Source organism: Pseudophryne corroboree, chromosome 6 (genome assembly GCF_028390025.1).
Source record: "Pseudophryne corroboree isolate aPseCor3 chromosome 6, aPseCor3.hap2, whole genome shotgun sequence".
NCBI lineage: Eukaryota > Metazoa > Chordata > Amphibia > Anura > Myobatrachidae > Pseudophryne > Pseudophryne corroboree.
The window spans coordinates 843,078,440-843,102,531 of NC_086449.1; the positions used below are offsets into that span (position 1 = coordinate 843,078,440).

The 24,092-nt window shown below is 48.3% G+C and overlaps 1 protein-coding gene across 21 annotated transcripts in view; it reads left to right on the forward strand.

Moving 5' to 3' along the window:
• EPS8 (EGFR pathway substrate 8, signaling adaptor) overlaps window positions 1-24,092 on the forward strand; it is a 611,221-nt gene that overhangs the window by 223,432 nt on the left and 363,697 nt on the right. For 7 of the 21 annotated variants that reach the window (XM_063929440.1, XM_063929438.1, XM_063929443.1 and 4 more), the window contains exons 2-4: window positions 2,443-2,529; window positions 15,695-15,789; window positions 20,908-20,976. In XM_063929440.1, the coding sequence (XP_063785510.1) occupies window positions 20,918-20,976 (59 nt within the window). In that variant the 5' untranslated portion in view covers window positions 2,443-2,529; window positions 15,695-15,789; window positions 20,908-20,917. Of the gene's footprint in view, window positions 1-2,439; window positions 2,613-15,694; window positions 15,790-20,907; window positions 20,977-24,092 lie in introns of those variants that run through there. The other 14 variants (XM_063929431.1, XM_063929432.1, XM_063929448.1 and 11 more) reach the window with 4 other exon arrangements.

Sequence of the window (24,092 nt, forward strand, 5' to 3'; positions counted from 1 at the left end):
TCTGAAGAATACATGTGTTACATTTCATCTTCCTAACATATCCGGAAGTAAGAGAGTTAGGGAGTCAGTGAGTGAGGAAATGAGTCAGTGAGTGAGTAAGGGCTTTCATGTGTGTGTGTGTATATATATATATATATATATATATATATATATATATAATATAATGTATGTAGAAACGCTCATTTTGCTGCTATGCTGCTTTCTTACTTTTGCAGCATTTTTTCCACTCCTGCTTAAAACTTTTGCACAGTACTATATGCGTGTATATTAATGTTATATACACACACATTTATAGAACACTGCAAGAAAATGGATATGGACACAAATCCTCTGTAAACCATATTCATGCACTTAGTTTGAGAGTTTGTTGTTATTCACGTACAATAGCCTTTATTAAATAACACATTCCAATATACTGCCATCAGGGACGGTTCTAGCTTCCTTTGGCACCCCTCCCCCTCTCCCCCCACCACCACCAATTCAAAGCGGGGACTGTGTGCAAAAAATAGGGTGTGGCTTCATGGGGAAGGATCATGGCCACAGAATAGTAACAATTCACATTACACCACACAGTGGTATCCCTTAAACACATTATGCAATGTTAGAGCCTCTTATACATATTACACCACAGTAGAACAGAGCCTCTTATACACATTACACCGCAGTAGAGCAGAACCTCTTATACACATTACACCACAGCAGAGCAGAACCTCTTATACACATTACACCACAGCAGAGCAGAGCCTCTCATAAACATTACACCGCAGTAGAGCAGAACCTCTTATACACATTACACCACACAGTGGTATCCCTTAAACACATTATGCAATGTTAGAGCCTCTTATACACATTACAGCACAGTAGAACAGAGCCTCTTATATACATTACACCACAGCAGAGCCTCTCATAAACATTACACCGCAGTAGAGCAGAGCCTCTTATACACAATACACCGCAGTAGAGCAGAACCTCTTATACACATTACACCACAGCAGAGCAGAACCTCTTATACACATTACACCACAGCAGAGCAGAGCCTCTCATAAACATTACACCGCAGTAGAGCAGAACCTCTTATACACATTACACCACACAGTGGTATCCCTTAAACACATTATGCAATGTTAGAGCCTCTTATACACATTACAGCACAGTAGAACAGAGCCTCTTATATACATTACACCACAGCAGAGCAGAGCCTCTCATAAACATTACACCGCAGTAGAGCAGAACCTCTTATACACATTACACCACAGTAGAGCAGAGCCTCTTATACACATTACACTGCAGTAGAACAGAGCCTCTTATACACATTACACCACACCACAGCAGAGCCTCTTATACACATTACACCACAGTAGAGCAGAGCCTCTTATACACATTACACTGCAGTAGAGCAGAGCCTCTTATAGACAATACACCACAGTGGAGCAGAGCCTCTTATACACATTACACCACAGTAGAGCAGAACCTCTTATATACATTATGCCAGGTAGAGCAGAGCCTCTTATACACATTACACCACAGTAGAGCAGAGCCTCTTATACACATTACACCACAGTAGAGCAGAGCCCCTTACACAGACTACATTAATGTCTCAAATATAAATGTCCCATACTCAGAATAAATGGTATGGAAGAGTCTCACCCTGTCAGCGTCCTGTTGGTGCAGATCACTTACCCATCTTCCTATGTGTCCTCCATTTGCTGTCCTGCAGTGAAATTTGGGTTGCCGCAATGTTCGTCCTGCTGGATAAGTTAGCACCCACTTCACCTCCTCCTTTGCTTCAGTGGGTTCCCGGTGCCAGCGGTCCTTGTGGCTGATGAGACTACAGCGTGTAGCTCGTCCTGGTTGTGGGTCACGTGCACCGCAAGACCCTGTGATAGGCGGGATCTCCCCTCTCCAGCCAGAGAGAGTGTTGGCGGGAGCAGATGGCGCTGGCAGGGTGACTGCGGACGCAGTCTCAGACCGCGCCACCCTGCTAGCCCACCTCTAAAACCGCCACTGGTTGTATGCAGCTCTGCGGCCAGACAGCTCTTATTTATCTACAAGTCCGCAAACCATGCAATCCATCAACATGCAGTCTCTGAACGGTATGCGTTTAAAATACTGCCCGTTGGGATCCCGGCAGTCGCAATACCGACGCCATAATGCCGACAGGGGTACAATCTCGCCGCCAGAATACCGGAGATGTTAGGTGATTCTCCCTCTGTGGGTGTCCATGACTAGAACCTGTGAATAGAACCTGCATCGATGTGCGCGCCCCATTGCCGTCATTCTGGCGCCCGGGATTCCGCTGTCTGTATACTGATCCCCTGAGGGTAGCCCCATTACAGCCTGGATTGTGCATGGGCTTTGCATTGCCCATTGTAGCTTCGTTGGAGGGCAGGCGTGGTGGTTATGGTTCCACGGTGTCATTATTATCCCTCTTCTCTTCAGCAGACCAGCAGCAGACCCAGATTTCCGAAGTGACTTGGAAGAAAACGAGATGAGAATGTTGGTGAAATCCTGACAGGCCTTTCAGAAGGAGTAAGTCTGGGGGAAGAGGATTCCTATCTCTCATGTGTGGACTGTATGGACATTTCTCCAGGGATCCTGTGATTGTAGTTGGCGTGAGTGCCCCATACATGATGTCCGTCCCATTGAGTACATTTGTGTTCTGTGTGTAGCGCGTTGGAAGGAGATGCGGCGCAGCTAATGTGCTCTCTCCTGGATACACCAAGAGAAGTGCAATAAAGAGGGTAAATCACATTATTTCATTAGCGCGTTGTTTCAGTACAGTAGATGTAAGGCGGGGGCTCTAACAGGGGGTTGGGTTTGGTACAATGTGCCCAGGACCTGGAAGTACAAAGCCCCCACAATGCTGTGCCCACTACCCTATTTGCTTCATAGTGCTGGGTACCACTAGATGGCCATTGGAAGGGTGGCATTGAATTGTTCCAGTTTTGCCACCAGGGGATAGCTGGTAAATTTTAGTCTTGGGGCAAACAGAAACGAGATACTTCTACTAACGCACTGCAATGGTTCTGGCTTGGTTGGCCCATAGTAGGTGTGGTGTACAGTATATAGCCAATGGGCTATATGACAAACCACTACCTGCGAGCGCCATCTGCCACTGCAGAACTATTCTAGTGACATCGACACAATACAGAGAGCATTCTAGTGACCTATTTATTATTATTATTATTATTATTATTACATTTTATTTATAAGGCGGCACAAGTGTTTGGCAGCGCCGTACAAAGGACAGTACAGGGAGACAACTTACATTACAGTAAATAAATAACAGAGATCGAGTACAGGTAACAGAGCACCACAATTCTCATACATAATACAGCTTAGATGTAAGTAACGAGGGAGTGATCATCGTACTACTAGGAGCTGGCGGCCATAGATAGAGAGGAGCCTTTACCAGCAGGAGAGAAAGTGGTAACGATGGTCGCTGAGTAGGAGAGAGCTGTGAGTGATGTGTGTGGAGAAGAGGGCTTAGATAACAAGAGGACAGAGGGCCCTGCTCTGAAGAGCTAACAATCTAGTGGGAAGGGGCAACAGATAGATGACATGAGGTGCAGGCAAGCGGGAGGAAACAGATAGATGACATGAGGTGCAGGCAAGCGGGAGGAAGCCTGATGGCAGTATGTAAGGAAAGCAGAGATGGTCAAGGCATGAGGCAGGGGGATGGAGGAGCGGCCTCAGGGCAGGGGGATGGAGCAGCGGCCTCAGGGCAGGGGGATGGAGCAGCGGCCTCAGGGCAGGGGGATGGAGGAGCGGCCTCAGGGCAGGGGGATGGAGGAGCGGCCTCAGGGCAGGGGGATGGAGGAGCGGCCTCAGGGCAGGGGGATGGAGGAGCGGCCTCAGGGCAGGGGGGCGGAGGAGCGGTCTCAGGGCAGGGGGGCGGAGGAGCGGTCTCAGGGCAAGGGGATGGAGGAGCGGCCTCAGGGCAGGGGGATGGAGGAGCGGCCTCAGGGCAGGGAGGTGGAGGCGTGGCCTTAGGACTAGGTTATGCATCGGGAGGGTAAGCTTTGATGATGGATAGATGGGTTTTTAGTGCCCGTTTGAAGCTTTGCAAGGTCGGAGAGAGTCTAATGGAGCGGGGGAGCGCGTTCCACTGAAGGGGTGCAGCACGGGCGTAGTCTTGAACTCGAGCATGGGAAGCAGTGACCAGGGTTGCATTGATGATGTATAATCCCTCCTAATATATTAAAATGAAGCATATGTTTATTGCTCAATCACGGCCAAACTTTTGAATTGATTAACTTAGCATTTGGCATAAGAATAGCTCAGAGACCAGGTTAGAACAGTCTGTTTTCTCATAAATCTCACTCCCATGGACACATTTTAGGAACTTGCGTTCCAGCTGGGAGCACACCACACATAATAAGGAATCTGTGGTGCAATTAGTTTGTATCAGAGATATAAGCGCAAGTAAAAAAAAATATATAAAACAAATACACAGGTGTCAAGCGATGTGCGGCACAGCAGTAAGTCAGTCTGAGCACTGGCGTTTCTATAATGGGTGCAGTGTGTGCAGGGCACACGGGCCCCCACCGCACACACTGCACCCATTTGTAAAATACTTACCCCTCCGAAGTCCAGCGCCGGCATCCGTAGCGCCGCTAGAACACAGTAAGAATGGCCCAACGGCCATTTTCACGGCGTTCTGCGCATGTGCAGTAGAGAAATCTCAGGAAAAATGGACGCCGCACCATTTTCCCGGAGATCTGCGTATGCGCAGTAGAGTCTGAGCCCTCTAGTGCTCAGACTCTACGCCGCTCCGGGCAGAGAGGAGGGGGCCCGACGGAGGAGGCTGAACACGGGCCTCCTCCTCTATTAAAACGCCCCTGCTGGAATGGAGTAGCTGCACGTAGTAAATCCACAATGTTTGTAGCTTATAGCAGAGGTCCTCACAGTACTCCAATGGTCCAGGTTTTAAGTATATCAATAGCTCAGCACAGATGATAAAATCAAATTGGCTGAGGTACTAATTAAGTCACCTGTGGCCAAGCATGGATATTCTTAAAACCAGGGTCGTTGAGCTACCTTGAGGACTGCGTTTGAGAATTTCTGACTTATAGTATGTCAGCCTCTCCGGTCAATAAACACGTCTTGTTGACTGCTGTTAATTATAGAATGTCTGCAGCCATAAATTAATGCTGAGATCAGAGACGTAAGTTCATATCATGCGCCCGGAGGCGCTATTGACAGTGGTGCACCCCCCCCCCCCCCCCCCCCACAGCAACAGTGACCCCCATATACTACTGGCAGCATCAGTGACCCCCATTTACCATAGACAGCATTGGTTACCCCCATACACTACAGACCGCATTTGTGGCTGCGATATGCTATATCCCTCAATCTAATTAAAAGAAAAAAAAAAAACTTTCGAAAGTATTGATTTATCTTGGACTGACAGGCCAAGAAAATTATATTGTACACTGGACACACACACACACACACACACACACACACACACACACACACACACACACACACACACACAACCAGTCGTCTGGCACTCTGTATAAATTAATAAACGCAGGTGTGTCCTCCTGGTGAGTGTATACATTTATGTATACAATCCATTATGGAAATAACAGAGGCGGCACTCCATGGGCTTCCATAGTAATAGTGTATTAAGGTCCAGGAGGATTGCCACTTATTGCCACTTTAACCTCCAGTGTCCGGTGCCTGCTCCTGTGTGCCCCCCTGATGGCTAACGCCCGGCGGCAAAAGTCTCCACTGCCTCCGGGAGTTACGCCACTGGTTGAGATGCTTTCTAATCATAAGAGCTGGGGATGTGTCTGCACACACACAATTAGCTAGATAAACATTAGGAACAAAAGTTCCGTAAGAGACCCCTGTATATTATTGGTAATTACCATTTATTGTGGGGGTGCCACCAACTACAGCTAGAGTAAATCCAACAAGAGAAGAAAAAAGGGCTGTACTATCGGTGCACACAGAGAGAGGTGGTCTGGTTATCACTTCTCCATAAAATGTAACTTTTATTATTATTATCATAAAAATAGTGTAGGGTGTCTTTATTTAGACTTCAAGTTGAGGCGAAACATATAGAGGTTAAAAAATCATTAACATAGACAAAACATATAAGAGTGCAATGAAAGTTGATGAATGTGAATAAAGATTAAAAATGTGTGTCAGCGTGTTTTATTCTACTGTCCAGAAATTATATATTTATCATACATTCAGCCAGTAATCAATAATTGTTTAATTTGTCCACATTATGTCCACTAGTGTTAATCTCACTGTACAATAATGTATAATATTTTTATGGAAACAATATTCCTATACACTCTGATGAGACCTCTTAGTGGGACATTAACATTCTAATGACATATGAGAGTCTTACATGTGTGTAGTGTAGGGGGTATGTTGGAGAGTGCAGGTCATAATAGTGTTACAATAATAGTTCAAAATTCTATACTACATTTTAGATCAAGGCAGATAGATCAATTATTGCTGCTTCTAATTTAGATGCAAAACGCCTTAGTCGTTATTGTTTTATCCATCAGGCAGTAATAACACTGATTGCACCAGTGGGATGTAGTTCTAATAGATATAGTGAGCGTTGTTTATTGTATATACAGTCCACTATGAATATATAGTACACCGTCCAATACATACATATATCTTTTGGACGGTGGAGACACAGCGTTGCGGGGGCGGAGGCCGGCAAATGGGGGGGGGGGTGCAGCGCAAACGGGGCGTGGCAGGACGTGATCACTGCGGCTGCGTGACTTCACACGCAGCCGCCGCGATCAAAAACATGACGACGGGCCTCATGCAGACGCAGCTAAGATGCGCCGACAGGAGGCATCCTTAATTTCTAACAAGCAGAAATTGTGATGCGATCGCAATTTCGCCTTGTTGAAGCGGGGGAGGGGGGCGGTCAGCATGCTGGGTGGTCTTGCCCTGCGATTGGCGCCCCCAGCATGTGAACAGAAGGATTGCATCTGCCATCCTTACTGAATCAGGCCACAGTCTTGTTACTTCTCCTTAGCGCTGCAGTCTGGAGCCGCACACTACTCTGCCATCCCGGCTCGCTGATCACATTCCCTTCTTGTAGGTGCTGGTGTGTCAGCTTCAGTGCTCGGACCCATCCACGCACAGCACATAAAGAGAAGATCCGTAGTGGTCACAGGCGAGCCTGTAGGGATGAGGCACGCTGCCAGTATAGGCGTAGTCCTTTCATCTGCAATCAAATCTTCACAGTCATTTCATTACTACTCAGTGACTCCGTATACTACAGGCGGCCTCAGTGACTCCGTATACTACAGGCGGCCTCAGTGACCCCGTGTACTACAGGCGGCCTCCGTGACCCCGTATACTACAGGCGGCCTCAGTGACCCCGTATACTACAGGCGGCCTCAGTGACTCCGTGTACTACAGGCGGCCTCAGTGACCCCGTATACTACAGGCGGCCTCAGTGACCCCGTATACTACAGGCGGCCTCAGTGACCCCGTGTACTACAGGCGGCCTCCGTGACCCCGTATACTACAGGCGGCCTCAGTGACCCCGTGTACTACAGGCGGCCTCAGTGACCCCGTATACTACAGGCGGCCTCAGTGACCCCGTGTACTACAGGCGGCCTCCGTGACCCCGTATACTACAGGCGGCCTCAGTGACCCCGTGTACTACAGGCGGCCTCAGTGACCCCGTATACTACAGGCGGCCTCAGTGACCCCGTGTACTACAGGCGGCCTCCGTGACCCCGTATACTACAGGCGGCCTCAGTGACCCCGTATACTACAGGCGGCCTCAGTGACCCCGTATACTACAGGCGGCCTCAGTGACTCCGCTTACTACAGGCGGCCTCAGTGAGCCCGTATACTACAGGCGGCCTCCGTGACTCCGTATACTACAGGCGGCCTCAGTGACCCCGTATACTACAGGCGGCCTCAGTGACCCCGTGTACTACAGGCGGCCTCAGTGACCCCGTATGCTACAGGTGGCCTCCGTGACCCCGTATGCTACAGGTGGCCTCGGTGACCCCGTATGCTACAGGTGGCCTCGGTGACCCCGTATACTACAGGCGGCCTCCGTGACCCCGTATACTACAGGCGGCCTCCGTGACCCCGTATACTACAGGCGGCCTCCGTGACCCCGTATACTACAGGCGGCCTCCGTGACCCCGTATACTACAGGCGGCCTCCGTGACCCCGTATACTACAGGCGGCCTCCGTGACCCCGTATACTACAGGCGGCCTCCGTGACCCCGTATACTACAGGCGGCCTCCGTGACCCCGTGTACTACAGGCGGCCTCCGTGACCCCGTGTACTACAGGCGGCCTCAGAGACCCCGCTTACTACAGGCGGCCTCAGTGACTCCGTATACTACAGGCGGCCTCAGTGACCCCGCTTACTACAGGCGGCCTCTGTGAGCCCTGTATACTACAGGCGGCCTCAGTGAGCCCTTATATTACAGGCGGCCTCAGTGAGCCCTTATACTACAGGCGGCCTCAGTGAGCCCTTATATTACAGGCGGCCTCAGTGAGCCCTTATACTACAGGCGGCCTCAGTGAGCCCTTATATTACAGGCGGCCTCAGTGAGCCCTTATACTACAGGCGGCCTCAGTGAGCCCTTATACTACAGGCGGCCTCAGTGAGCCCTTATACTACAGGTGGCCTCAGTGAGCCCTTATACTACAGGCGGCCTCAGTGAGCCCTGTATACTATAGGCGGCCTCAGTGACTCCGTATACTACAGGCGGCCTCAGTGACTCCGCTTACTACAGGCGGCCTCAGTGAGCCCCGTGTACTACAGGCTGCCTCGGTGAGCCCTGTATACTACAGGCGGCTTCAGTGAGCCCTGTATACTACAGGCGGCCTCAGTGAGCCCTGTATACTACAGGCGGCCTCAGTGAGCCCTGTATACTACAGGCGGCCTCAGTGACTCCGTATACTACAGGCGGCATCAGTGAGCCCTTATACTACAGGCGGCCTCAGTGAGCCCTTATACTACAGGCGGCCTCAATGAGCCCTTATACTACAGGCGGCCTCAGTGAGCCCTGTATACTATAGGCGGCCTCAGTGACTCCGTATACTACAGGCGGCCTCAGTGACTCCGCTTACTACAGGCGGCCTCGGTGAGCCCCGTGTACTACAGGCGGCCTCGGTGAGCCCCGTGTACTACAGGCGGCCTCGGTGAGCCCCGTGTACTACAGGCGGCCTCGGTGAGCCCCGTGTACTACAGGCGGCCTCGGTGAGCCCCGTGTACTAAAGGCGGCCTCGGTGAGCCCCGTATACTACAGGCAGCCTCAGTGACCCTGTATACTACAGGCAGCCTCAGTGACCCGTATACTACAGGCGGCCTCAGTGAGCCCGTATACTACAGGCGGCCTCAGTGAGCCCTGTATACTACAGGCGGCTTCAGTGAGCCCTGTATACTACAGGCGGCTTCAGTGAGCCCTGTATACTACAGGCGGCCTCAGTGACTCCGTATACTACAGGCGGCATCAGTGAGCCCTTATACTACAGGCGGCCTCAGTGAGCCCTTATACTACAGGCGGCCTCAGTGAGCCCTTATACTACAGGCGGCCTCAGTGAGCCCTTATACTACAGGCGGCCTCAGTGAGCCCTTATACTACAGGCGGCCTCAGTGAGCCCTTATACTACAGGCGGCCTCAGTGAGCCCCGTGTACTACAGGCGGCCTCAGTGAGCCCTTATACTACAGGCGGCCTCCGTGACCTCACACACTAAAAAGGAAAAGAGGGAAGCAGAGGTGTGGACGGGGACTTGTGCCTTTAAAGTAACATCAGCGCGCCGGTCACACTGGGACAAGATGCAGAATCTGAAGAGCGAACACCCCTTTATCACTCGTAGGGCTTTTCCCTGCATCGGAGGGTGCGCTTGGCCATACCACATCCGATTGGAGCTATTGCACTTGTGCTGCCACATGGCAAAACCATCATCATCATAATCATCATCGGGCAAGACATTGACAGTTGTGCATTATCTGGTACCATTGGCCATGTCGCCCCAGGGGTGACCCCCGATTTCTCGGTGGCTGGCTAAATACTCCTTTCCAGCTGGTTGCTATGAGTTAGACCCAATCTCACACCTTTAATACCCCGCTCTTGCTATATCGCTTCTGCCCCATCATTATTACACCGTCTATAATGCCATTGTAATGCTGTGTGTGACAGCTCTATAGGGGTTCTAGAAGTCTCTGTCAGTGTCCTGTGGCTTCACACATTCATATCAGAGCTGGATCAAAGGCCACATAGGCCTGGAGCTGAACATGTTAAAGGGCCTATTGTAAGAACTTGAAGTGGAGGAGGAGTGGCCAGTGCTGTGTGGGTGTGGTCAGTGCCATGTGGCCATGTACACCCCCTACACGATCAGCCCCAATGTCTCTGTAAATATAGTTATGGTGATGGGCCTATTTTTATGTGCAGGCCTGGAGCTCCATCTGCCCCATTGTTAATCCGGCCATGCTCCTATTAATGTCCCGCTATATAACTAGAAGAAGTGGACTTGTACCGTACACAGGGGGAGAAAAACGTTTGCCTTTTCCTGGTAGCATTTATGGATTTGTCACACTTCATTGTTTCAGATCTTCAAATAGAATTGAATATAAAACAGAAAACCTGAGCAATATACAGCTTTTAAATGATCATTTCATTTATTGAAGGACAAAATGCATCCAACACCAAGTGGCCTGTGTGAAATAGTACTTGCCCCCTTATAACCCTTTCACACTACCTCCTCACATTGCCCCCTGCCCTCATCATTAACAGAATAGGCTGTGTAGTGTTGTACTGCAGGAGAAGGGGTCAGACGTGAGCTGATCCCGCTGTGAGAGTCCCACTACAACCCAGGTAGATGACCATGCAGCCAGCATAGACCCGTACCACACTCTGCACTTCCACTTATGGCGCCCAACCTGCACTCTGCGATGGTGGTGGAGGGCGTGGACCCAGGGAGAGCTTCGGATGGTGGAAGATGTGGAACCAGGGAGAGCTTTGGATGGTGGAGGACGTGGACTCAGGGAGAGCTTCGGATGGTGGAGGGCGTGGACCCAGGGAAAGCTTTGGATGATGGAGGATGTGGACCCAGGGAGAGCTTCGGATGGTGAAATATGTGGAACCAGGGAGAGCTGTGGATGGTGGAGGACGTGGAACCAGAGAGAGCTTCGGATGGTGGAGGGCATGGACTCGGGGAGAACTTTGGATGATGGAGGATGTGAACCCAGGAAGAGCTTCGGATGGTGGAGGGCATGGACACAGGGAGAGCTTCGAATGGTGGAGGGCATGGACTCAGGGAGAGCTTCGAATGGTGAAGGACATGGGTCCAGGGAGAGCTTCGGATGGTGGAGGGCGTGGACCCAGGCAGAGCTTTGGATGGTGGCGGGCATGCCGGGTGCCAGCTGTATAGCAAGTCCTCTCGTGCCTGGTAACACACAAAATAAAGGGGTGTTTCCGTCCTATTTTGGTACTGATATAAAGGTTAGTATAGACAACTGGGTGAGTTCAGCAGCTGTCCGCCATACAACTTCTGTGTGGTCTATTAAAAAATAGAAATAGGGGGCGTGGCTTAACATCTGAAGAGAGCAGTTGCAGCTCCTGCTCTATTACCACTTTTTCTCCTTCCTAACCCACCCAAAACTGTCAACTTATCCCTACCCTCCCTTCTATATTCCCCCCTGCCTCTTCTACTGTCCCAAGCCTGAAGCCGCGGAGTCGGGGAGCGCCAGAAAAGCTCCCGCGGACTGCGGCCTACATTAGGCCTCAAAGCCGGGGCCTCGATTTTACTTCCCACGTGCCGGACCTCCGGCCGCGCAGTTTTCACAGCGCACTGCCTTACTTCTCATCTCCTAGCGGCCCCCGGACCTGCTACCTGCGGGGATCGTCTCCCTCTGGCCCGCGGCTACAGCTCCTGCAAGAGGCCCCGGCCCGCGGCTGGCGCTGCCACGGGCGGCCTCCTCGTTGCAGTGACGGGACCCGGCGGCACCTTCATCCCTCATGCTGCGGCTGAGTGGATTGGAGCGAAACACAGAGGAGAGGACACCAACACTGCATAGCCAGCAGCATTACTGGTAAGGTGTCCTCCCCTGTGCGGCTCCCAGATGCCATTTTCCACTAGCCCACCACCGAGATCTTCCATTCACACACCCCGCTGCACCCCCTCCCCTCCGATACCCGCGGGGAAAAAGGCTGCAGCTCGCGCCCTCAGCACACTACATATGCTGTTGGCCATAGCACCTCACCACCTTAACACTGCATTGGGACACGGGACCGGTGGGAGACGGGAGCCGCACTGCTGATATTCTCCGGTACTAGTGGTGTGGTGAGGTACTCCCCCCCCCCCCCCCCCTTCTCTTCAAGACAGGAGCACCGTATATATATATGCCTGCCTCAGCTCGCTGCCCTCTTCCTTGCATACTGCCCACCATTCACTAGGCTCTTCTCAAGATATATGAGCGGACCCTGATCATACCGTCCCACCCTCTGAGTGGGCTCACCCCGGACCTGGATGCTTGCTTTGACTCCGTGGTGATGTGACACCGCACTAGCCTGGCGCTTCGCGTGTGAGACCCGATACACCTCTGGCATTTCTTACTCTCTGCGCACCTCCGCAGCGGTTACTGTTTAATGACTGCATGGAAAAGTTCCCGATTCCTACGTCAATGACCTCTGCGGGGGCTTCACTGCCTTCTTGTGACGTAACCCCTGGTGGTAACCCCTCCGACTCCGACCGCTCAACTTCACGCTCCGCATCCCAACATACACGTAGATCCAGACCGCCTATTAAACAGCCGAAAATGAAGCATAACGACCTGGTGGCTGTTCTGGGCCCTCTGCTCGATGAAAAACTAGCGGGCATCAAAGATGCCATCGAATCCACGCTAACCCAACTCAACCAACACTCTACACGTTTGGACGAAGCGGAACAGCGAATTTCTACGCTGGAGGATGACTTGTCCTCAGCCCAGAGAACCATACAAGCTAACCAATTGGAGATTGCTAACCTTTCAGAGAAGATCGATGATCTTGATAATCGTAGCCTGCGTAATAATCTGAGGGTCATCGGCATCCCGGAATCGGTCAAGGGTCATGAGCTTATGAACCTCCTCTCATCTGGCATCCCAGAGCAATTAGCTATGAATCTTAAAGGAGTCCCACTCATAATTGAGAGAGCTCACCGGCTCAGACCAGAGCGGAGGAACCCAGCTGGACAACCCCGTCCCGTCATAATGAGAATCTTGAACTATGCCGACAAGATGAGACTTGTCGACCACTATCGTAAAATGGCCTCCTTATCCTACAACGGAGAACGACTCCTCATCTTTCAAGATTTCTCAGCACTTGTTGCTACCAAGCGCAGAGAGTTTGCTTCTGTTTGTAAACACCTCTTCGAAACCAAGGTCAAGTTCTCTCTCCTTTACCCAGCTCGCCTCTGGATTTTTGAAAACAGCAAACCACTGTTCTTCGATGACCCGGGTGAGGCGAAACTACACTTCTCTCTACCCGATACTTGACTTTGACTATTACCTACTGACTTACTGCTTATCAATATTTTGATCCTTTCTCGCGGGTTTCGCCTGTGAAGTGCAATATATGTGAAGCATGACTGCTTCTTGCTCACTCCTTACTTGTTTACAGTTCTTACTGTTCATGTTAATATTTGGACAAAGATTTGGTAGAATGAAGGAGGCGCTCCTGACGGATGACTGTACCTGCTGCCTCTCTCTTGCACCACTGGATTAATCCCAAGAATAATCCAAAGGGGTAGAACTAGACAAAAGGTGTGGGTGCAGGGAGTTGGAGCTGGAAAGGGGTGGGGGTTAAGCTGATGATTCAGCTGGGGTGTTTATGGTGTTTTTTTGAGGTAATGAAGAAAGATACTTATCTAGGTGTTCTCAATGGATTTCTGATTTCTGAGAGAAGGATGGTTATTTTCTCCAGGAATGATGTAGTCATACGGCGTGGTATTATGAAAAACACAAAATAGCAAATTTTGGGTTTTGGGGAATCTCAATGGGGATAGTAAACACTTTTTTTAAACACAAGTGGGGAGGAATCTCGGTTAGGTAGATCGTACCTCACTTACAAAAGTGAGTGAGATTGGAAGCATATAAGGGTTTCTTTAGAAAATGATGCTAGGATTCTCAGCGTACCTAACTTACAAGAAAAAGAGTGGGTATAAACACATCAGGGTATCTTTGTAAGCTGTGCTGCGTACCGGTACTCACTGGAAGGGACGTATTCAGTCTGCACATCAAGGTTTCTTTTATCCAATCAGCATGCTTATTCACCCTTAAGTACAGTGACCAACTGTGACGCTGAAGAAGGTTGATTCGATCTAGAACGCCCCGTCACTCCAATTCATCCCAGAAGTTCTCAATGTGGTCAAGATCTGGACTTTGAGCTGGCCAGTCCATCCTGGTTACATGATTTTCTTTATACCAGTCCAGCATCGATGCTGGACTGGTATAAAGAAAATTATGTAACCAGGATGGACTGGCCAGCTCAAAGTCCAGATCTTGACCACATTGAGAACTTCTGGGATGAATTGGAGTGACGGGGCGTTCTAGATCGAATCAACCTTCTTCAGCGTCACAGTTGGTCACTGTACTTAAGGGTGAATAAGCATGCTGATTGGATAAAAGAAACCTTGATGTGCAGACTGAATACGTCCCTTCCAGTGAGTACCGGTACGCAGCACAGCTTACAAAGATACCCTGATGTGTTTATAGTACCCACTCTTTTTCTTGTAAGTTAGGTACGCTGAGAATCCTAGCATCATTTTCTAAAGAAACCCTTATATGCTTCCAACCTCACTCACTTTTGTAAGTGAGGTACGATCTACCTAACCGAGATTCCTCCCCACTTGTGTTTAAAAAAAAGTGTTTACTATCCCCATTGAGATTCCCCAAAACCCCAAATTTGCTATTTTGTGTTTTTCATAATACCACGCCGTATGACTACATCATTCCTGGAGAAAATAACCATCCTTCTCTCAGAAATCAGAAATCCATTGAGAACACCTAGATAAGTATCTTTCTTCATTACCTCAAAAAAACACCATAAACACCCCAGCTGAATCATCAGCTTAACCCCCACCCCTTTCCAGCGCCAACTCCCTGCACCCACACCTTTTGTCTTGTTCATGTTAATATGTTTATGTTTTTTGCCCGACCCGGGGACTTAGGCCCCTCCTAGGTTGTCCTCCCCCCGCTCGCTGGGACGGGGTTTGGCCCCATTTTACCCTACACATATTTAACATATTGTTCTCGACCGTAGGTGTGGGTTGATATGGCTTCTGTGGCCTCCCCACCCTCTCACAGTACTGGAGTTTCCCATAATACCCCATTATGCATAATTTCCTGGAATGTTAAGTGGCTTAATCACCCCGTTAAGAGAAAGAAAGTAGTCTCTCATTTAAAACGTATGGCTCCTCAAATAGTATTTCTTCAAGAAACACACTGGCTAGATGATCCGTGGAACTCCTTACGGGCTCCCTGGATAGGGGAATGCATATCGGCCCCATATCATACCAAATCCCGGGGAGTGGCCATCATTTTCCATGCTAGCTTACAGCACTCGATCAGTAGAACCCACATTGACTCCGAAGGTAGATTCATTTTACTTGACGCATTAATCGATGGAACCATGTATACTCTTCTTAACGTATATGCTCCCAATGTCTCCCCTGACTCTTTCTTTGCAGCTCTCCTGTCGATTCTCCTACAGTGGGCCGGCCAAAATTTGGTTGTGGGTGGCGATTTCAACTTGGTATTCGACCCATCCATGGACAGATCTCGGGTAAGTGCCTCTGTCCCCCCTTCCACCTCTCAACTATTGTCTACTTTTTGCACACAACTTGACTTACTTGACCCTTGGCACATCTTCCACCCAACCCAGAAAGACTTTTCATTTTACTCTCATCCCCACTCCTCCCACTACCGTATTTATTACATCTTCACTTCCACATCTCTCTTCCCAAAGGTCACACATACGTCTATTGCAGACATAATCATCTCCGATCAAGACCCTATATCTATAGATATTCGTATGACCCTATCTCCTCGTAGCCCCCCATGCTGGCATTTTCCAGCATATCTCCACCACTCTGCTGACTTTCTTCTTCACCTCAAACAATCCTGGCTTAATTACACTCTAGACAATAGTGACCATACGCTGGACTCTCCTGTATTTTGGGGTGCTGCTAAGGCGGTCCTTCGAGGACATGTGATGTCCTATACTCACGCAAAAAAGAAGAAATTCTCTTCGCAGCTGCAGGCTCTGAGTGCGTCACTCACCTCCTCGTATCGGAGATACAAACAACTTGATACCCCAGCCTGTAAAGAGGCATATCTCTCAGCAAAGCTCATATATGACACTTTCCTTACTGAACAGGCTCAACTCTCCTATGACTATCAAAGGAATAAGTTTCACAGATGGGGCAATAAGTCGGGCAGGCTATTAGCCAATTTGATCAAGGGCCCTAAATCCCGCACTTGGATTAACACCATTGACATCTCCGGAAAATTAGTTTCAGACCCCGACTCTATCTGCACCGAATTTATGCGCTTTTACCGCTCTTTGTACACTAAGGGCCCTGACGACCCCGCTGCTAACCATTCTTTTCTAGAATCCGCTGATCTCCCGACTCTCTCTCAGGAAGAAAGAGACCTGCTAGACAGCCCAATTACCACTGAGGAGGTCGTAAACACTATTAAAAGCCTGCCTAATAATAAAAGCCCTGGTCCCGATGGCTATAGCGTGGAATTTTACAAAATGATGCGTGATGAATTGGCCCCTACTCTCACCTCCCTTTACAATCACATTCTTTCTTCCAAACTAACCCCTATTAGGTTTAATGAGGCTAAAATCATTGTCATAGCAAAACCTGGTAAAGACCCCTCCCTTCCTATAGACCAATATCCCTCTTGAATCAGGATTTTAAAATCTTAACCAAACTCATGGCCACTCGCCTACAATCCTGTCTGTCCCGCATCATATCACCAGCTCAGTTGGGCTTCCTCAGAAACAGGCAATCTCTGAAAGGCATTAGGGCGGCTCTTGCTGCTATTACTCGCTCCCATAACTTAGTAGACAACATTCTGATTAACCTAGACGCGGAAAAGGCCTTTGACAGGATCACCTGGCCTAACCTCGATCGGGTCCTACGTCATCAACATTTCGGGTAGAGGTTTTGTGGTCTTGTCAACTCCCTTTATACTGCCCCTACGGCGCAAGTGATGGTCAACAATATCTCTTCCACTCTCTTCATCCTCAAAAGAGGAACTAGACAGGGATGCCCCCTCTCTCCCCTCCTTTTTAATCTGGCCTTAGAACCCTTTATACGCCACATTATTAATTTAACTAGTTTCAGAGGCATCTTGAGTGGTACTCAAGAATTGAAAATCATAGCGTTTGCGGATGATATCCTTCTTCTTACTTAGAATCCCAAACAATCAATCCCGGCACTACAGGCAGCTATAACCTGCTTCTCTGCTTTTGCTGGCTTCTCGATTAATTTTGACAAATCAGAGGCCCTAGCTATATTTCGACAAGCCACTGTAGGCTGGGACCCTCCCTTTCCGTTCCGATGGGCCCCCACCCATCTCGCTTATCTAGGAATTCAACTACCCGTAGACCCTTCCCATTTTTACTCCTACAATATCCAACCTATTCTTACTAAAATTCAAACTGAGCTAGGCCTCTGGCAAAATTTCCCTCTCAACCTCCTAGGACGATGTAACCTCGTCAAAATGGCTAGCTTTCCCAAATTGCTTTATGTACTACAGATGGTCCCTGTATTACTCACAAAGTCTGACCTTTCCTTCCTTAACGCACATATATCTAAGTTTATTTGGGCCAATAAACGGCCTCGGATAAGCTTCCTCAAGTTGTCCCAATCGGTGCAGAATGGAGGGTTAAATCTAGTATCTACCTGATATAGAGCAATATAATAGGGCCTGCCTTCTCCGCATAGCCATGGATTGGCTCAGCGCCACAAATATATTCACGGACTCGATGCTGGACTCTCAACTATGCGCCCCCCTGTCCCTTAGTTACATCTTACGTGCCAGTAATGCAACTTTGAAGGCGCATCACCTTGACAATACCCTTTTAACCTCCACTATCTTAGCATGGAAAAGGTCTAGGAAATCACTAGATATACATTGTCTCCACTCGACGTTTCTCCCTTTTCTAGGGAATTTAGACTTTCACAACGGACGGGCCTCTCCTTAACTCCTCACATGAACCACTTACCTTCACTGAAGTTATAGACAAATACAACATTAACCCCAACCATGAATTTTATTATTTTCAGGCCTCTCATTATATACGTTCAATTCTGGTGCGGTTTGATGTTAGGGATTTCCTTAACCCCCTTGATACACTCCTCCATTCCGGTACATACTCCATATCAACTATATATGTTCGAATACGCACGGACATTATAACCTCTTCTGATCTTCTACAACTCACAAAATGGTCATCCCAAATCCCTTCTTTATCCCCGGAAGCAGTGTTAGACTGCTTTAACACATCTTTGCGGCTTATTCCAGCAAGTGTCTATCAGGAAATGTCATATAAAATCCTACATAGGGCCTACATTTCTCCAAAGCGGGGTCACTTGATGGGCCTCTCGGAGTCTGCAGCATGCATCAAATGCTCCGCACCGGTAGCCGACATTATGCACTGCTTTTGGCACTGCCCCCATATACAAACGTTTTGAGGCGAACTGCAAGCATACAGCTCCTCCTCCTTAAGTATTAATTTTCGATGCACAGCCTCTTGGGGGCGCTTTTTGGTCACCTTTCCGACCAGCCAACCATCCCCTCTACCGACAAGAAATTGGTGACTCTTTTATCAGCCGTGGGGAGGAAAGCTATACTCCAACAGTGGATACACGCTACTCCCCCCTCCCTACCCATGGCCACCTCCAGACTGCTCTTTCTCTTTACCATGGACTGGTTGGAGACATCTCTCGATAAAGAGACTCTTACCCCTGCATTATTTCTCTGCTGGGGAAAATACATTCATACACTGCCCACATCCACTACAAGAGCCATCCAACAAAGCTTCCACTACACCACTTGGTACTGTCACCAACTTTTAGACCATAAACCCCTTATTTCTCTGCCATAACTAAATATGGTGGAAGTCCTCCCTCTGCTCTCTGAGACAACTTTCTTCTTCTTTCTTACTCTCCCCCCCACCTCACTCCACTCCTCTTCCAATCTCTCTTCCATAACTCAGTATGGTGGAAGTCCTCCCATCTGCTCTCTGAGACAACTCTTTCTTCTTCTTTCTTACTCTCCCCCCCCCCCCCCCCCCCCCCTCACTCCACTCCTTTCTCAATCTCTCTCCCATAACTCAGTATGGTGAAAATCCTCCCTCTGCTCTCTGAGACAACTCTTCCTTCTTCTTTCTCCTCCCCCCCCCCCCCCCACCTCACTCCACTCCTCTTCCAATCTCTCTTTGACCTCCAGTACTCCTATCCTTTTCTTCTTTCCCTGCCCTGCTATTCTCTCCATGGATGGGTTGAGGCCCCCCCTGGCCTTGGCGGACAATACTTTAGTTAAGTTTACTTTTTGTTATATATTTTTATTTATTTTTTTAATTTATTTTTTTGGATGCGTGTCCTCCATGTTGAAGGACACCTGGATATATAAATACAGTTTAGCCAGATATGACTAAGTGCCAATTTTGACTATACTTTATACTAGATAGACTGTGAATCTTGACTATCTAGTGTACTATCTAGCCTTACGATACCGACCCCACGGGAGCGCGCATCGGGATCGAATCTGTATCGCAAGCTGCCTAGCACCATGAGATATGCACTAACTTTTCATAAGATTTTGACTATATAGTCAAAATCTCACAGATTTATCTCACCGTGTGTACACACCCTTAGTCCTGTACATTAGGCTCTGTACCTATCACCTGTACTGCTCATTTTGGTTTATACTTATACCTCAATAAAATATATTTGGAAAAAAATAAAATAAACCTATAGGAACTGCGCTCCACTATACCATAACTTCTATTTAAATCGCAGATAATATATATATATATATATATATATATATATATATATATATATATATATATATATATATATATAATATATTGAGAATCTGTGCAAGCCCAACTAAATATTAAATGTATTTATTACATGTTGAAAAAATGTTTTTGTATAAAATACACATACAGTAAACACACACAATACCCTGACAATTATATTCAAGAGTGAGCACTCGAATGGACATAAATAAATTGTGGACATTTTCCAATTCATATCCTTTTACAGTGTCTTTGAGAGTAATAGGATTATATATACTCTGTGGATAACAGATCCTGATCATGGGGGGGGGGGGGGCATAGCACCGATCCTGTGCACAGGGAGGCCCGCACCGATCCTGTGCACAGGGAGGCCCGCACCGATCCTGTGCACAGGGAGGCCCGCACCGATCCTGTGCACAGGGAGGCCCGCACCGATCCTGTGCACAGGGAGGCCCGCACCGATCCTGTGCACAGGGAGGCCCGCACCGATCCTGTGCACAGGGAGGCCCGCACCGATCCTGTGCACAGGGAGGCCCGCACCGATCCTGTGCACAGGGAGGCCCGCACCGATCCTGTGCACAGGGAGGCCCGCACCGATCCTGTGCACAGGGAGGCCCGCACCGATCCTGTGCACAGGGAGGCCCGCACCGATCCCGTGCTCAGTGGGGGCCCGCTCCGATCTTGTGCGCAGGGGAGGATTGCACCGATTGTGTGCGCGGAGGGGGGGGGGGGGATTGCACCGATCGTGTGCGCTGGGGGGTTTGCACAGCATTTCGGGTTTTCTTTGAGGCCACAAATGTTTTTCTCCCATGCGTAACGTTGATTTCCTGTATCCTGATAAAACTCTGTTTATTTCAGGTATTCCAGGATGAACGGGCATTTATCCAATTATCCCGGGCGATTAGGGAATAAGTCTCCTGATATCAGGTAGTCTGGTGTTACTGTATATTATGTATATCTGTGAATGGGATCTAGTGATGTAAAATATCTACACCAAAAAGGTCGATCGTGAAAAGCTTGACATGGACATAAAGCGGACAGGGTCATATTGTAGACAGTTAAAATGCCGACATGACCTTTCTTTGTATTGCTGTTTTGTTTAAAAAAAAATACAGATAAAAAAATAAATAAATGTCGACATGGACAAAAGGTGAACAGTCATAATACAGACATTACAAAACATAGTCTAAACATAGGTCGGTCGTAATGTTGATAGGCGTGTCGTTATGCCGGCTGGTGTATGCATACAGTGTTGTTGCCAATCGTCGTACATCAGATGATGAAACATTGATGTTTACACGTTAGCATACAAATATCTGTGTTCCGTCAGTGTATGATGATTGCCGACACACGCTGTGGGTGCCTACACCAGCCGGCATAATGATACACCTATCGACGTTATGACCTGTCTATATGTAGACCACATATTGTAATGTCTGTGTTATGACGGTAGAGCTTTTTGGTGTCCATGTCGACCTTTTGACCATGTGTAAGGGTGGGTACACACTACAGCAATATCGGGAACAACAAATCGCACATATCGCTCCCGTGGGTCACATGTGACATTGTCTGGTTGGCTGTGCTCCATGGCCATTCAGACGATACCGTATGCGGCGTCTTGCGGTGTAATAACGGACAAAGAGATTTCCTTCCGTCGTTCATTAAATTGTCTAGTGTGTGCCAGCAATCTGGCAATCCGCCGGGTCGCTAGTCAGCCGTATCCGCTGTCGGGCAGCTCAGCGGCGGATGGTGTGTGTCACATACAAGGGGGTATTATGTCATTACACGGCAGCGCAGATGAGCCGGGCGGGGCAATTACATTCCCCTATCTCTGGCTTGTTGGGAAATGCTTTCAGCAGATACAGTATGAACGTTCTACGACCCCCCTGTCCCATCACACCTGACTTATTAATTACTTATTAATTACCGTCTGCTTTGTTTCATCAGCTGCACAAACTGCACTGAAAAGCTCTAATTACACAGAGAGTATGAGAATGTTTCCAGAGGTTTCTATTCCCTATAGAAGAATAATCCAGTCACTTATATATGTAATAATACTATAGTGAGGCGCTGTCTCAGAGGTGGCGCTATAGTACGGCCGCTGTATCCTTGTACATAGACTGTGCTGATATATGTAATAATACTATAGTGAGGCGCTGTCTCAGAGGTGGCGCTATAGTACGGCCGCTGTATCCTTGTACATAGACTGTGCTGATATATGTAATAATACTATAGTGAGGCGCTGTCTCAGAGGTGGCGCTATAGTACGGCCACTGTATCCTTGTACATAGACTGTGCTGATATATGTAATAATACTATAGTGATGCGCTGTCTCAGAGGTGGCGCTATAGTACGGCCGCTGTATCCTTGTACATAGACTGTGCTGATATATGTAATAATACTATAGTGAGGCGCTGTCTCAGAGGTGGCGCTATAGTACGGCCGCTGTATCCTTGTACATAGACTGTGCTGATATATGTAATAATACTATAGTGAGGCGCTGTCTCAGAGGTGGCGCTATAGTACGGCCGCTGTATCCTTGTACATAGACTGTGCTGATATATGTAATAATACTATAGTGAGGCGCTGTCTCAGAGGTGGCGCTATAGTACGGCTGCTGTATCCTTGTACATAGACTGTGCTGATATATGTAATAATACTATAGTGAGGCGCTGTCTCAGAGGTGGCGCTATAGTACGGCCGCTGTATCCTTGTACATAGACTGTGCTGATATATGTAATAATACTATAGTGATGCGCTGTCTCAGAGGTGGCGCTATAGTACGGCCGCTGTATCCTTGTACATAGACTGTGCTGATATATGTAATAATACTATAGTGAGGCGCTGTCTCAGAGGTGGCGCTATAGTACGGCCGCTGTATCCTTGTACATAGACTGTGCTGATATATGTAATAATACTATAGTGAGGCGCTGTCTCAGAGGTGGCGCTATAGTACGGCCACTGTATCCTTGTACATAGACTGTGCTGATATATGTAATAATACTATAGTGATGCGCTGTCTCAGAGGTGGCGCTATAGTACGGCCGCTGTATCCTTGTACATAGACTGTGCTGATATATGTAATAATACTATAGTGATGCGCTGTCTCAGAGGTGGCGCTATAGTACGGCCGCTGTATCCTTGTACATAGACTGTGCTGATATATGTAATAATACTATAGTGATGCGCTGTCTCAGAGGTGGCGCTATAGTACGGCCGCTGTATCCTTGTACATAGACTGTGCTGATATATGTAATAATACTATAGTGAGGCGCTGTCTCAGAGGTGGCGCTATAGTACGGCCGCTGTATCCTTGTACATAGACTGTGCTGATATATGTAATAATACTATAGTGAGGCGCTGTCTCAGAGGTGGCGCTATAGTACAGCCGCTGTATCCTTGTACATAGACTGTGCTGATATATATGTAATAATACTATAGTGAGGCGCTGTCTCAGAGGTGGCGCTATAGTACGGCCGCTGTATCCTTGTACATAGACTGATATATGTAATAATACTATAGTGAGGTGCTGTCTCAGAGGTGGCGCTATAGTACGGCCGCTGTATCCTTGTACATAGACTGTGCTGATATATGTAATAATACTATAGTGAGGCGCTGTCTCAGAGGTGGCGCTATAGTACGGCCGCTGTATCCTTGTACATAGACTGTGCTGATATATGTAATAATACTATAGTGAGGCACTGTCTCAGAGGTGGCGCTATAGTACGGCCGCTGTATCCTTGTACATAGACTGATATATGTAATAATACTATAGTGAGGCACTGTCTCAGAGGTGGCGCTATAGTACGGCCGCTGTATCCTTGTACATAGACTGATATATGTAATAATACTATAGTGAGGCGCTGTCTCAGAGGTGGAGCTATAGTACGGCCGCTGTATCCTTGTACATAGACTGATATATGTAATAATACTATAGTGATGCGCTGTCTCAGAGGTGGCGCTATAGTACGGCCGCTGTATCCTTGTACATAGACTGTGCTGATATATATGTAATAATACTATAGTGAGGCGCTGTCTCAGAG